The sequence below is a fragment of the Scyliorhinus canicula genome, chromosome 2 (assembly GCF_902713615.1).
Source record: "Scyliorhinus canicula chromosome 2, sScyCan1.1, whole genome shotgun sequence".
In the NCBI taxonomy this organism is placed as follows: domain Eukaryota; kingdom Metazoa; phylum Chordata; class Chondrichthyes; order Carcharhiniformes; family Scyliorhinidae; genus Scyliorhinus; species Scyliorhinus canicula.
Window position 1 is genome coordinate 274862230 of NC_052147.1, and position 14722 is coordinate 274876951.

At 45.9% G+C, this 14722-nt stretch overlaps 1 protein-coding gene across 2 annotated transcripts in view; it reads right to left on the reverse strand.

Moving 5' to 3' along the window:
- Nucleotides 1–4339: 4339 nt before the first annotated feature.
- The window catches only part of hspbap1 (hspb associated protein 1), a 112797-nt gene continuing 102414 nt past the window's right edge, over nt 4340–14722 (reverse strand). For both annotated transcript variants that reach the window (XM_038790077.1, XM_038790078.1), the window contains exons 7-8: nt 6838–6948; nt 4340–4908 (exon numbers count right to left, since the gene is read on the reverse strand). In XM_038790077.1, coding sequence (XP_038646005.1) covers nt 4411–4908; nt 6838–6948 — 609 coding nt within the window. In that variant the 3' untranslated portion in view covers nt 4340–4410. The remainder of the gene's footprint in view (nt 4909–6837; nt 6949–14722) is intronic.

The following is a 14722-nucleotide window of genomic DNA, read 5'->3' on the forward strand; positions in this document are numbered from 1 at the left end:
CTTGCGGTAAAGCGAAGTGCTGAGGTGACCGTCCTTGATGGAGACGAGTGTGTCCAAGAATGCAACCGATTTTGAGTAGTCCATGGTGGGTCTGATGGTGGGATGGAACCTATTGATATCATTGTGTAGTCGTTTCAGTGATTCTTCGCCGTGGGTCCAAAGGAAAAAAATGTCATGGATGTATCTGGTGCATAACTTTGTTTGAAGGTCCCGTGCGGTGAGGAGGTCTTGTTCAAACTTGTGCATGAAGATATTGGCATATTGAGGTGTGAATTTGGTCCCCATGGCTGTTCCGTGCGTCTGAAGAATTTGTTGTCGAAGGTGAAGACGTTGTGATCCAGAATGAAGCGGATGAGTTGCAGAATTGCGTCTGGAGATTGGCAGTTGTCGGTGTTGATTACTGAGGTTGTTGCAGCAATGCAGTCGTCATGGGGGATGCTGGTGTAGAGTGCCGAGACGTCCATTGTGACGAGGAATGTTCCTGGTTCAACTGGTCCATGGGTGCTGAGTTTCTGTAGGAAGTCCATCGTGCCACGACAGAAGCTCGGTGTACTTTGTACGATGGGTTTCAAGATGCCCTCAATGTAGCCAGAGAGGTTCTCACACAGGGTTCCATTGCCTGATACGATAGGGCGGCCTGGTGTGTTGGCCTTGTGTATTTTTGGCAGGCAGTAGAGATCTCCAACGCGGGGAGTACGCGGAATGAGAGCACGTAGGGTGCTCTGAAGGTCTGGATCCAAGGTCTTGATCAGTCTGTTGAGTTGGCGAGTGTGTTCCTTGGTCGGATCTGCAGGTAACTGTCTGTATTGTTCCTGGTTGTTGAGGTGTCGGTACACTTCTTTGCAGCAGTGCGTTCTGTTCAGTATGACAGTGGCTGGTTTGATGACGATGTTGTGGTTGGTCTTGAGAGCGCGGATGGCGTTGTGTTGTGCTTGGGTGACATTCGAAGCTGTCTTGTGAATGCGACTGATGAATCTGGCATTGACGCGACTCCTGACGGCTTGAGCATACATGTCGAGTCTAGGGCAGCGGCCTGAGGGTCCAATTCGACTTTTTCCTCTTCGGTCTGCTGTTCCGGTTCATTGGTTGTCTCATTGGGTTTGCTGTCAGCCTCTTGTGGCATGTGGAAGAACTCCCGGAACCACATTCGCCTGATGGATTCCTTCGAGTCTGCCGCGAGACTAATAGAACATAAAACATTACAGCGCAGTACAGGCCCTTCGGCCCTCGATGTTGCACCATCCTGTGAAACCCCTCTAAAGTCCCTCTACACTACAGTATTCCCTTATCGTCCATAAGCCTATCCAATGACTATTTGAATGAGTTTAGTGTTGGCGAGTCCACTACTGTTGCAGGCAGGGCATTCCATGCCCTTATTACTCTCTGAGTAAAGAATCTACCTCTGACATCTGTCCTATATCTATCTCCCCTCAATTTAAAGCTATGTCCCCTCGTACTGGACATCACCATCCGAGGAAAAAGGCTCTCAATGTCCACCCTATCTAATCCTCTGATCATCTTGTATGCCTCAATTAAGTCACCTCTTAACCTTCTTCTCTCTAACGAAAACAGCCTCAAATCCTTCAGCCTTTCCTCATAAGATCTTCCCTCCATACCAGGCAACATCCTTGTAAATCTCCTCTGTACCTTTTCCAATGCTTCCACATCCTTCCTATAATATGGCGACCAGAACTGCACACTATACTCCAAATGCGGCTGCACCAGAGTTTTGTACAACTGCAACATGACCTCATGGCTCCGAAACGCAATTCCTCTACCAATAAAAGCTAACACACCATACGCCTTCTTAACAACCCTCTCAACCTGGATGGCAACTTTCAGGGATCTATGGACATGGACACCAAGATCTCTCTGCTCGTCCACACTACCAAGAATCTTACCATTAGCCCAATACTCTGTCTTCCTGTTATTCCTTCCAAAATGAATCACCTCACACTTTTCTGCATTAAACTCCATTTGCCACCTGTCAGCCCAGCTCTGCATCCTATCTATGTCCCTCTGTAACTTGTAACATCCTTCTGCACTGTCCACAACTCCACAAACTTTAGTGTCATCTGCAAATTTACTCACCCATCCTTCTACGCCCTCCTCCAGGTCATTTATAAAAATGACAAACAGCAGCGGCCCCAAAACAGATCCTGTGGCACACCACTAGTAACTGGACACCAGTCAGAACATTTCCCATCAACCACCATCCTTTGTCTTCAATCAGCTAGCCAATTTCTGATCCAAACTGTTAAATCACCCTGAATCCCATGCCTCCGAATTTTCTGCAATAGCCTACCGTGGGGAACCTTATCAAACGCTTTACTGAAATCTATATACACATCAACTGCTTTACACTCATCCACCTGTTTGGTCACCTTCTCAAAGAACTCAATGAGGTTTGTGAGACCTACCCTTCACAAAACCATGTTGACTATCTCTAATCAAATTATTCCTTTCCAGATGATCATACATCCTATCTCTTATAAACCTTTCCAAGACTTTTCCCACAACAGAAGTAAGGCTCACTGGTCTATAGTTACCGGGGTTATCTCTACTCCCCTTCTTGAACAAGGGGACAACATTTGCTATCCTCCAGTCTTCTGGCACTATTCCTGTAGACAAAGATGGCTTAAAGATCAAAGCCAAAGGCTCAGGATTCTCCTCCCTAGCTTCCCAGAGAATCCTAGGATAAATCCCATCCGGCCCAGGGGACTTATCTATTTTCACACTTTCCAGAATCGCTAACACCTCCTCCTTATGAACCTCAAGCCCTTCTAGTCAAGTAGCCTGTATCTCAGTATTCTCCTCGACAACTTTGTCTTTTTCCTGTGTAAATAGACGAAATTGGGTCCATTTTGGTGGTGGTGCAGAAATTGAGCCCTCTGCTGAGTAGTCCGACAAGTTGACAATAGATTTCCCTGTATTGTTTTCTACTGTAGTACCGGGGGGAGAGGGGGGGGGGGGGGGGGGGGGGTTTGGTTGCTACTGGTGGTGATGCTGAGTTCCGAAAGCTAGTGATTTGAAACAAACCTGCTGGACTTTAACCTGGTGTTGTAAGACTTCTTACAGTGCTATTAGAGAGGAAGTTCCAGGATTTTGACACAGCTACAGTGAAGGAACAGTGATATCATTCCAAGCCATGATGGGCTTTGACAAAGGGTCACCTGGACTCGAAACGTTAGCTCTTTTCTCTTCCTACAGATGCTGACAGACCTGAGATTTTCCAGCATTTTCTCTGGTCTCAGATTCCAGCATCCGCTGTAATTTGCTTTTATTCAAGCCATGATGGTGTGTGACTTGGAGAGGGACAGGCAGTTGATGGTGCCCCCAAGCATTTGCTGCCCTTGTCCATCTCGGTAGTAGTCGTAGGTTTGGAAAATGCTCACAAAGGAGGTTTGTGTTTATTTAGCGGATCAGAGAATGATTAACATGCACTGTCCTAGGACAAGCAAACAAATTCTTCAGCAAGTCTGCAAAGAAAAAATTGATTATTCATGCATCTTGATTTGTTGTAATCAGAATCACAGGATGCCAAATGACATATCAAGCTTCTGATAATGTTGTTTCTGCCACAGAATGATCTGCTCCAATGTCTTGTTTTGTTTTAAATTTTATATTTATCAATTCAGATAACATCATGAATTCCAAAGTCAAACTACGGAGCACAGAATGTGAGGACCATTTTTAAATATTATGGCCAGAATTCTCTGGCCATTTGCTTGCCGTTGGGATTTTGTGGTCCCTCGGCAGCGCGCCTTCGCCTGGGGGTTTCCCAGCGGCGTGGGGCGGCTTCAATGGCGATTGCCATTGACAGCAGCAGGAGCAGGGAATCCCGCCGCTGGCGAACGGCGCGCCGCATCCTGCTGTCAAGAAACACGCGGCCGTGAGGCTGGAAAACCCTGCCCAAAAGCTCCTGTTAAACATCCTCTATGGAATTGTTCACAATCAGTCGGCAAATAAGTAATTTTGCATGTACAAAGCAGGTGAAACAAGGCACCCCACAGAGAAATCTGGCAGCCAGAGCCTTCAAGTACACAGTGACGGTTGACATAGCAATTTCCAACGGGAAATGCTGTCAGAAAAATGCGACCAAAGACCGTGACAATGGAGGTAATGCTTGCAGCCAAGTAGGTCTAGAACGAAGGGTCATAGTCACGGGGCAAGTGGTCAGCTTGCGATAAGGAGAAATAGTTTCATTTCGAGGACAGCGAAGATCATCTTAGTGAATGATGGAAAAGGGTTCAAGGGGCCTTGTGGCTTACTCCACCTCCTATTTCTTCCGACTGCATAACATCTTTAATAATATTGATAAATAAATAGAGTTAGACACTTCCTTTAAGGAATGATTTATTTCCACACTTAACAAAAATAAAATCAATGGACACTGAAGGGCTCATCTGACTAATGAGAGCAGTGCCTGTCCAGCAGAATCTCAGTCATTAGGCTTATCACATCAGGATGGACCAAACAGTTTAGCAACTCGTCAGTGGATATCACAGTCCTGTGAACTCCAGTAGACTCGCAATCACATCCCATTCTTCCACTGCTTTGGTTAGCTTCCAGGTTATTTGTCAGAGAGACGTCGCTACATCGGTGGGTGCAGGATACTCTGTGTTGAGCGGCAGCAGCTGCCTCTTGGACAACAGGAACTAGGTTCGGCCCAAAAGGGATGCTGGTGGTAAGGGCGGGTTTAGGTTCTGCAAGGTTCCCCACAGTATCCGTAGCTGCGGAGTGCTCCGCTCCTTCGCCTGAACCACATTTCCTTTTCTTCGAAAAGGCTGATGAACCCCTTGCTGACGGGTTTCTGCCCTTTGCGGAGCAGCTCTGTAGCTTACCCAAACAGGTCTGAACTGCAAGGTTGACGTAGTGCAGGTTTGTTTCGTGCGAAGTGATTCCAGCCTAAACCAACAAAGAGAGAAATATCTATTCAAATGTTTTGATTCATAAACATATATAGTCTCAGTAATGGTGACCAAGAAACTATCATCGATTGTCGTAAAAACCCATCTGGTTCACGAATGTCCTTTAGGGAAGGAAATTACCCGGTCTGGCCAACGTGTGACTCCAGACCCACAGCAATGTAGTTGACTCTTAATTGCCATAGGAAATGGCCCGAAATGCCCTTCAGTTAAGTGGCTTTCCGGGAAGCCACTTAGCTGAAGGGCATTTCGGGATGGGCAACATGGCCAGTCCCATGAAAGAATAAGGAAAAAAAGTCATATTATTACACAATCCTACTTCAAATGTGTCCATCATGCAGAAGTCTTACTTCTTTTGATTGGCTGCTGGGAAGCTTTGTTATTGTTTGCATTACCTAATCAGAGTAAATTTGGAAACAATCAATAAACATTCCAAAATAGTTAGTCCCAATTAGATCATGGGTGCGTTTGCTGCAATGAAAAAATACTTTAACATCAACCACCTGCTCCACTGCATTTGCCACGTCTCTTAAAAGTCTCTCCGATGCCATGAGCAAAACCACAAGAGATGGTAAATGCTTAGTTATCCAAGCAGGAAATGTGCAATCAGTCAGAAAGATCAGTGAACCATTGTCGTACAGTCCTTCAGCAGAAACAGTGTGTTGCCCAACTTGCTGTGCACTTGTAGCATTTTCTATGTCTGCAGCATACATAATCACCAGTGAAAGGCTCGATTCAACCAAAAAATTTCGAAGTGTCAGTTCTAAGTGTCTACGGGGCTGGTTCAGCACAGTGGGCTAAACAGCTGGTTTTAAAGCAGACCAAGGTAGGCCAGCAGCACGGTTCAATTCCCGTACCAGCCTCCCCGAACAGGCGCCAGAATGTGGTGACTAGGGGCTTTTCACAGTAACTTCATTTGAAGCCTACTCGTGACAATAAGCGATTTTCATTTCATTTTTTCATTGGGCGAGATTGGCGGGGTGTTTCCCCCTGGCTTTTTGGGCGAGATCCACACCGCTATTCAACCACACGTACTCATCCCCGGTCAAGCCCACACTTGGAATTTTTTCAACACCGGTGAGCTGAACTTGCCGATCAGTTCAGCTCCTCAGGGCCCGGATCGCCATTTTGAAAGGGTACCTTGAGGGTCCCCCACACCCCCACCAACGGGTAACGTCACCCCCCCCCCCCCACACATGGGCATTATATCATACCTTAGTGAGGACAGCCCACTTTAGGGTCACTGGGGTACTCCTTTTCAGACCTTCCCATCCCACTTTCAGACCCCCACCCTCTTTCGGGACCCCCATACTTAACGTCCCCCCCAACCTTCATGAGGCCCCTTCATACCAGCCCTTCACAACCCTCCCAAGCTACCCTTCATACTCCCCCCATCCCTCTTTCATGGGCATGGCCCCACTCAGACCCAGACCCTTAGCAGTACCACCTTGGCAGTGCCCCTGTCAACTTAGCAATGCCACGGTACAAATGTGCACGGGTGCCAGAGGGAGAGCCAGGGGGCCACCCTGCCCTGTCCCCAACCACCCAGGGGTCTCCAGTGGCATGGGAAGCACCCCCCCCCCCCCCCCCCCCCCCCCCAAGATGCTGTTACGCCACAAACGTGGACCAGTACTAAACGACACCTAGTCCAGGCCTCGCTCATTTAAATATGTATATCTGGATACGCCCAGCGAGGGCGAGATCCAGATCGCGACGTCTCGGGAGAGTCAGATGAATCTCCCGAGATGTCTCGCCTCTCACAAGATTCAACCGTGCTACCAAGTCGGGCCCGTAATCAACGGTTCGTTCATAAAATGCCCACAACTGTTCAATTCAAACGCTTGTATTCTGGATGTTCAAATTTGGTAACTGGAGCTGTTGCACCAAATATCCAACAGACTAAACACACCTCTGTGGCATTCAGCCAGCTGGCAATGTCAGCAGAAGGATCCGCAGACTTCAGAGCACATACGACAGCGCGGGTCAATGCCTCCCCAACTCTGGCTTCGTCATCATCATCCTGGAAAGAGAATGCAACAGAATAAGAAACACTGCTATTACTAGGTTACAAGTGTGTGCTGTGCTGCACTCCCAATCTATGTACAGCACCACAAATCATTCTGATATGCTCAACCGGATCGCAGCGTTCATTACAGTCTCTCTGGTTCAAGTTTCTGAGAGTGACCCAAGTCTCCTGGCCGGGATTAGAGGTCACCATTGCTGAACTTTATTTCTAAAATTAAACGCGGGCCCCTGACCGACTGGCCCAGCTGCCACTCCGTGCTTCCAAAGCTGGATGTGGAAAGGTGAATTTTGCTTTCAAAATGACTGGGACATCAAAGGATGCATTTCACTCACGAATTTCTATCTCAACAAAGCACAAAGTGTCCACCACGGATGCCGTCAAATAATAGGGATGACCCCTTTCAAAAGAGCTCCCAGAGTCAGGCTTCTCTTTAAAGCATCAGGTATGGAACAATGTCACAATCCTGGCTCACACTTTCAGTTATAAATGTGAATTGGACTTGGAAATCTGCAACATATTGTTTTCAAGAAGATAGGAACAAAATGCATGGCAGCATGGTAGCATAGTGGTTAGCACTGTGGCTTCACAGCACCAGGGTCCCAGGTTCGATTCTCCGCTGGGTCACGGTCTGTGTGGAGTCTGCACGTTCTCCCGTGTCTGCGTGGGTTTCCTCTGGGTGCTCCGGTTTCTTCCCACGGTCCAAAGTCGTGCAGGTTAGGTGGATTGGCCATGCTAAATTGCCCTTCGTGTCCAAAAGGGTTAGGAGGGGTTATTGGGATAGCGTGAGGGCTTAAGTGGGTCGGTGCAGACTTGATGGGCCGAATGGCCTCCTTCTGCACTGTTCTATGACCTATGAGAAATTGGTCAATTAGCCCCTCAGGCTTATGTCATCACACCATTAGATCATAGCTGCTCAACCCCTTTTCCCTACTCTTCCTCCATATCCCTTAATACCCCTTTCAGAAAAAAACATCGATCACTGTTTTGGAACATTGTGCGCGAGTTCCAGAATTCCACTCCCATTTGCACGAAATAATGCTTCCTCATTTCATTCCTAAATAGTCTGCCTCTAAAGATTATGCCCCTCTGTCCTGGATTCGCTCACCAGGGGAAATTATTTATCGACGCCACTGAATCCTTTCATCCTCCTAAATCCCTCATTAGATCACCAAACCAGGCTCAAGAGAATAAATGCCAGCTTTATGCAACCTGTCCACAGAAATGTCACTCCTTCAGCAATGGGAATCTACACTGCAAGCCCTCTTAAGGCCAATATATCATTCTTGACAAACGCTGCCCGAAACAATATGCAGCACTCCAGCGACGGTCGGAACAAGGATCTGCACAAACTGAAGCATAGTTTCCTCCCCCTTTGTATACCAGGCACTAGAGATAAAAGCCAATGTTCCATTAAATTTTTAAATTGCTTTTTTGTGCCTGTCCGCTAGTTTCTTTTTTACTTATTTGTTTATGAACACCCAAATCCTTTTGCTCAAGGCAAAACAAAATACACAGAGGGCATTATCGAAATGTCCAATCCTCTACATGAAGCAAGGAGGGGAGGGAAAGAATACAGAAAATATTTTACACTCAGTATGAAGCAGCAATAAGGAACTACCCTTGAGCAAAAATAATGCGTAATGTATAATAATACTTGGATCTTAAATTCCCTGGCCCATCACATCATGATAAGTAAAGACCCATAAAGATTCCTGCTGTTTTATTACCATATTACAGCAGTCATAAAAACTATAATACCGTATGAGGTATCGTTATTTCTTGAGTCGTTGAAGAAATTACCCTAAAGTAATTAGAGGTCCAGCAACAAAAACACAAAGTGCACTAATGCGGTCAATAATATACCATATGTGACATTTTTAATTATAACAACAGGAGACTCTCCTTCGGTCCTTTTATAGCTTGCCACGGTTGGTTTCAAAATTCATCAGTTGTATCATCCTCTCTTCCTTTAGTTGCACACTCAGGGTGGGACTTTCTGATCATTCGCGCTGACGGGATCTTACGGTCCCTCTGACTGCGCACCCCCACTGTATAGTTTTTGTGGTGCATTCAATGGGAAACCCCATTGACAACCAATCATAGTTACTTTGCATCAGTCTTCAGGGTGGAAGACATCAGTGGATGCCAGAGCTCCAGGAGAACCAGGGGGCAGAGGTGAGTGCAGTGACCATTACTAAGGAGAAGGTTCTGGGGAAACTGAAAGGTCTGAAGGTGGATATCCTGGACCGGATGGACCACACCCCAGGGTTCTAAAAGAGATAGCTGAGGAGATTGTGGAGGCATTGGTGATGATTTTTCAGGAATCGCTGGAGGCAGGAAAGATCCCAGAGGACTGGAAAGTGGCTAATGTAACACCACTGTTTAAGAAGGGAAAGAGGCAGAATACGGAAAATTGGAGGGCGGTTAGCCTGACTTCGGTCATTGGTAAGATTTTAGAGTCCATTATTAAAGATGAGATCACAGAGTACATGGAAGTGCATGGTAAAATAGGACTGAGTCAGCACGGCTTTGTCAAAGGGAGGTCATGTCTGACAAATCTGTTAGAGTTCTTTGACGAGGTAATAAGGAATTTAGACAAATGAGAATCAGTGGACGTGATTTATTTAGATTTCCAGAAGGCCTCTGACAAGGTGCAGCACAGGAGACTGTTGAATAATTTAAGACCCCATGGTATTTAGGGTAAGATCCTGGCATGGATAGAGGATTGGCTGACTGGCAGAAGGCAAAGAGTGGGGATAAAGGGGTCTTTTTCAAGATGGCAGCCGGTGACTAGTGGTGTGCCTCAGGGGTCGGGTGTTGGGACCACAACTTTTCACATTATACATTAATGATCTGGAGGAAGGAACTGAAGGCACTGTTGCTAAGTTTGCATGTGATACAAAGATCTGTAGAGGGGCATGTAGCATTGAGGAGGCAGGCGGGCTTCAGAAGGACTCGGACAGGCTAGGAGAGTGGGCAAAGAAGTGGCACATGGAATACAATGTGGAAAAGTGTGAGGTTATGCACTTTGAAAGGAAAAATGGAGGCATAGACTATTTTCTAAATGGGAAGATGCTAAAGAAATCAGAAGCACAAAGGGACTTGGGAGTCCTTGTTCACGATTCTCTTAAGTTTAACAGCTTCAGTCAGCAGTTAGGAAGGTAAATGCAATGCTCGCATTCATGTCGAGAGAGCTAGAATACAAGACCAGGGATGTACTTCTGAGGCTGTATAGGGCTCTGGTCAGGCCCATTTGGAGTATTGTGAGCAGTTTTGGGCCCCTATCTAAGGAAGGGTATCCTGGCCTTGGAAAGGGTCCAGAGGAGATTCACAAGAATGATCCCTGGAATGAAGAGCTTGTCGTATGAGGAACGGTTGAGGACTCTGGGTCTGTACTCATTGGAGTTTAGAAGGATGAGGGGGGATCTTATTGAAACTTACAGGATATTGTGTGGCCTGGATAGAGTGGACGTGGAGATAATGTTTCCATTTGTAGGAAAAACTAGAAGCAGAGGACAAAATCTCAGATTAAAGGGAAAATCCTTTAAAAGAGATATGAGGAGGAATTTCTTCAGCCAGAGGGTGGTGAATCTGTGGAACTCTTTGCCGCAGAAGGCTGTGGAGGCAAATCACTGAGTGTCTTTAAAACAGAGATAGATAGGTTTTTGATCAATAAGGGGATCAGGGGTTATGGGGAGAAGGCAGGAGAATGTGGATGAGAAAAATATCAGCCATGATTGAATGGCGGAGCTGACTCGATGTGCCGAGTGGCCTAATCATGCTCCTATGTCTCATGGTGAGCTGCCGTCTGCTGCGGCGGAAAATTGCGCAGAGTGGGAGGAAGATCTCGGCCTCTATTTTTTTGTATAGAAAACGCAACTTGGCGCGGAGGGTTACACTTGATATGTTTAGGTGTATTTTCACTTTCACTTCCCGTACCAGCCTCCCCGGACAGGCGCCGGAATATGGCGACTAGGGGCTTTTCACAGTAACTTCATTGAAGCCTACTCGTGACAATAAGCGATTTTCATTTCATTTTATCTTCATTTCCACACAGCATAAACGATAGGATGAAGCAAAAGCATAATTCAAAAGTTGGACAGGTAGATAGCGAGATTACATTTCCATTCTCCTTTGTAACTTATCTCCTGGGAGTCAATTTGTTCTTTTGAGGAAGTTTTCTGCTGGAGGCAGTGCTGATAGCATTCCATGAAAACGTTACCCAAAGTTTGGATGTTTGATTGTTTCTTCAGTTTTTGATGCGTTGACGTCTATGACATCTGTATGGGTAGAGCTGAGAAACACCAAGGGGCAAAAAACATGAGTGGGGGCTTGTATAAAGATCCCTAAACTAGTGGTATGTAGTGGCGATGTTAGGGATGGCATTAAACAGAAAATTAAAGACACATACGATAAAGGAACATCTGTAATTATGGGTGACTGTAATCTGCAAATAAATTTCCAAATTAGTAACAATACCATAGAGGAGGAATTGCTTGAGTGTGCATGGGATGGTTTTCTGGACCACTAAGTTGAGGAACCATCTGGAGAACAGGCCATCCTATATTAGACATTGTGCACCGAGGAAGGAATAATTTGCATATTAGTTGCGCGAGGCTCCTTGGGGACGAGAGGCCATAATATAATAGAATTCTTCATCAAGATGGAGAGTGGAAAATCTAAATAAAGGAAACTTCTATGGTATGGGATGTGAGTTGACTATAATGGATTGGGGAACATTACTTAAAAGTGGCTATGGTGGACACAATGGCAAATGTCCAAAGAATGCATGGGTGAACTGCAACAATTGTTCATTCCTGTATGGCACAAAAATAAAACAGGAAAGGTGACCAAACCATGGTTTACAAGGGAAATTGAGATGGTATTAGATGCAAGGAAGAGGCATACAAATTGGCCAGAAAAAACATCAGACCTGAGGATTGGAAGCAGTTTAGAATTCAGAAAAGTAGGACAAAGGGATAAATTAAGAAGGGGAAAATAGAATATGAGAGTAAGATTGCAGCAGGGAACATAAAAACTGACTGAAATGACCAGTGGGTTAGCGCAGAGATCACTGCTATTCACAATGTATATTCATGATTTAGATGAGGGAACTAAATGTAATCTCTCTAAATCGGAAGATGACACAAAGTTGGGTGGGAGGGTGAGCTGTGAGGAGGATGCAGAGATGCTTCAGTGTGATTTGGACAAGTTGAGTGAGTGTACAAATGCATGGCAGTTGCAGAATAATGTGGATAAATTTGAGGTTATCCACTTTGGAAGCAAAAACAGGAAGATTATTATATAAATGACTATAGATTGAGAGAGAGGAATGTGCAACAAGAACTGGGTGCCTTTGCACACCAGTCACTGAAAGTAAGCACGCAGGTGTAGCAGATGGTGAAGAAAACAAATGGTAAATTGGCCTTCATTATAGAATTATCCCTTCATAGTGAGAAGATTTGAGTAAAAGAGCAGAGATGGCACTCTGAAGCTCTACAGGGCCTTGGTGAGACTACACCAGGAATATTATGCAATGGTTTGGTCTCCTTATCTGAGGAAGGATGTTTTTGCTGTGGAGGGAGTGCAGCAAAGTTTTACCAGACTGATTCCTGGGATAGCGGAACTGATGTTAATCGAGTTTGTTAGGATTATATTTGCTGGAGTTTAGAAGAACGTGGGGGATCTCATAAAAACTTTTAAAATTTGAACAGAACCAGGCAGGGCAAATGCAGGAAGGATGCTCCCGATGACGGGAGCCATCCAGAACTAGCAGCCGCAGTCTGAGGATACAGGGTACACCGTTTCGGACTGAGATGAGGAGAAATTTCTTCACCTAGAGATTGGTGACCCTGTCGAATTTTCTACTGCAGAAAGAGATCGAGGCCAAAACATCGTATGTTCTCTGGAAGATGATTCTTGGGTAGGGTGTGTGGACAGTCTGGGTCATGTTGACATCAAAAAGGAGGTGTTGGATGTTTTAAAAGATATTAAGGTAGATATGTCTCCTGGGCCGGATGGGATTTACCCCAGAATACTGAGGGAAGCAAGGGAGGAAATTGCTGGGGCCTTGACTGACATCTTTGTATCCTCATTGGCTACAGGTGAGATCCCAGAGGACTGGAGAATAGCTAATGTGGTAGCGCTGTTTAAGAAAGGTAACAGAGATAGTCGAGGAAACTATAAGCCGGTGAGCCTCATGTTGGTAGTAGGTAAATTATTGGAGAGAATTCTCAGGGACAGGATTTATACCCATTTGGAAACAAATGGGCTCATTAGCGATAGACCGCGTGGTTTGTGCAGGGGAGGTTGTGCCTCACTAACTTGATTCAGTTTTTTGAGGAGGTGACAAAGATGATTGATGAAGGGAGGACAGTGGATGTTGTTTACATGGGCTTTGTAAAGGTAAAGCCTTTGAAAAGGTGTCTCATGGCAGACTGGTATAAAGGTGAAGTTACATGGGATCAGAGGTGAGGTGGCAAGATGGATACAGAAGTTTGTGGATTGGTTTGCAGTAAGGTTGGAGACTTGGACAGAGAATTGGCAAATGGAGTTTAATCCAGATAAATGTGAGGTAATGCACTTTGGTAGGTTTAACAGAGAGGCGAAGTATGGCAAAAATGGCAAAACTCTTAGGAACATAGCAAGTCAGAGAGATCTAGGCGTGCAGGTCCACCTAAGTGGGCAAGGTAGTCAAGAAAGCATACGGAATGCTTGCCTTTATTGGACGGGGCATCGAGTATAAAAACTGGCAAGTCATACTGCAGTTGTATAGAACCTTCGTAAGGCCGCACTTGGAATATTGCGCACAATTCTGGTCGCCACATTACCAAAAGGATGTGGAGGCTTTGGAGAGGGTGCAGAGGGGATTTGCCTGGATGTTTACCTGATGCCTGGTCAGGAGGGTGTTAGCTACGCAGAGAGGCTGAATCGACTGGGATCGTTTCCATTAGAGCGACAGAGGTTATGGGGTAGCCTGACAAGAGGTCTACAAGATTATGAGGGGCATGGATAGAATGGATGGGCAGGCACTCTTTCCCAAGGTGGAGGAGTCAGTCACCAAAGGGCGTAGGTTTAAGGTCCGTGGGGCAAAGTTTAGAGGAGATGTGCGAGGCAGTTTTTTAATACAAAGGATGGTGAGTGACTGGAAAGTGTTGCCAGGGGAGGTTGGGGAAGCAGATAAATTAACGGCATTCAAAAGGCATCTTGACAAACACATGGATAGGATGGGTATAGAGGGATACAGCACTAGAAAGTGCTGAGCATTTTGGCCAAGTGTGGTATCATGACTGGTACAGGCTTGGAGGGCCGAAGGGCCTGTTTCTGTGCTGTATTGTTCTTTTTTCTCTTTGTTTGCAAGAAGTTATATATCGCTCTTGGGGCTTAAAGGATCAAAGATATTGTGGGGGGTAGGGAGCGGAAACAGGTTACGGAGTTGGATAATCAGCAATGATCATAATTAATGGCGGAGCAGGCTCAAAGGGCTGAATGGCCTCCTCCTGCTGGTGTTTTCTGCATTTCTATGACCTGTGCTGAGGTGCAGTTCTACTGCCCTCCCAGCAGCTGCCCAAGTGCCCATTCCTTATGAGAGCCTGGACTGCAAATGTCATCACAATGAAGCAAAGCAATCAAACCACTGGAAGCCATCAAGCATAGAAGGTCAGTCTGATATTCCCTTCCATTAGCATAGGGGCTCAGGAGATGTAATATTCCTACTGTTGCCGAGTGAATACCAGCTACCTCAAAGCAGACCAGGAGGTATACCTTG